The sequence below is a fragment of the Penaeus monodon genome, chromosome 29, assembly GCF_015228065.2.
Source record: "Penaeus monodon isolate SGIC_2016 chromosome 29, NSTDA_Pmon_1, whole genome shotgun sequence".
Lineage (NCBI taxonomy): Eukaryota > Metazoa > Arthropoda > Malacostraca > Decapoda > Penaeidae > Penaeus > Penaeus monodon.
The window spans coordinates 12378060-12378412 of record NC_051414.1 but is presented as its reverse complement, the minus strand read 5'-3'; the positions used below and the strand labels follow the sequence as shown (position 1 = coordinate 12378412).

Here is a 353-nt window from a genome sequence, read left to right as displayed (position 1 = left end):
TTTTACAGGTATGCTGTAGTGGCTCTTTTTGTTGAAGTTAATAGTATATTCCTACATATACGGCAGCTGTTTAATATAACAGGCATTTGCAAGAAGGAACCAAAGTACCGCCTGAATTCGATGCTCAACATCGGCACTTTTGTGATTTTCCGGATTGCCGTTTTGGGTTGGATGACGCGATGGCTTGTCATTCACAAAGACGATCTCTCTCTGGCTGTTTATACCTTGGGTAGTGTTGGTATGTACTCAGGTCAGCAGTACTAAAACTGTACTGTATGAAATAAGTTTAAAGAAATATGGTAAAAATGATGATGTTTCTGTTAAAATGCAATAGCAATTTGATATATGCATAC

At 37.7% G+C, this 353-nt stretch overlaps 1 protein-coding gene across 1 annotated transcript in view; it reads left to right on the top strand.

Moving 5' to 3' along the window:
• The window catches only part of LOC119591962 (TLC domain-containing protein 2-like), a gene marked incomplete in the record, with an annotated part of 36123 nt that overhangs the window by 30708 nt on the left and 5062 nt on the right, over window positions 1–353 (top strand). Inside the window, 1 exon segment of the mRNA XM_037940716.1 lies at window positions 9–238. Within this exon segment, the coding sequence (XP_037796644.1) occupies window positions 9–238 (230 nt within the window).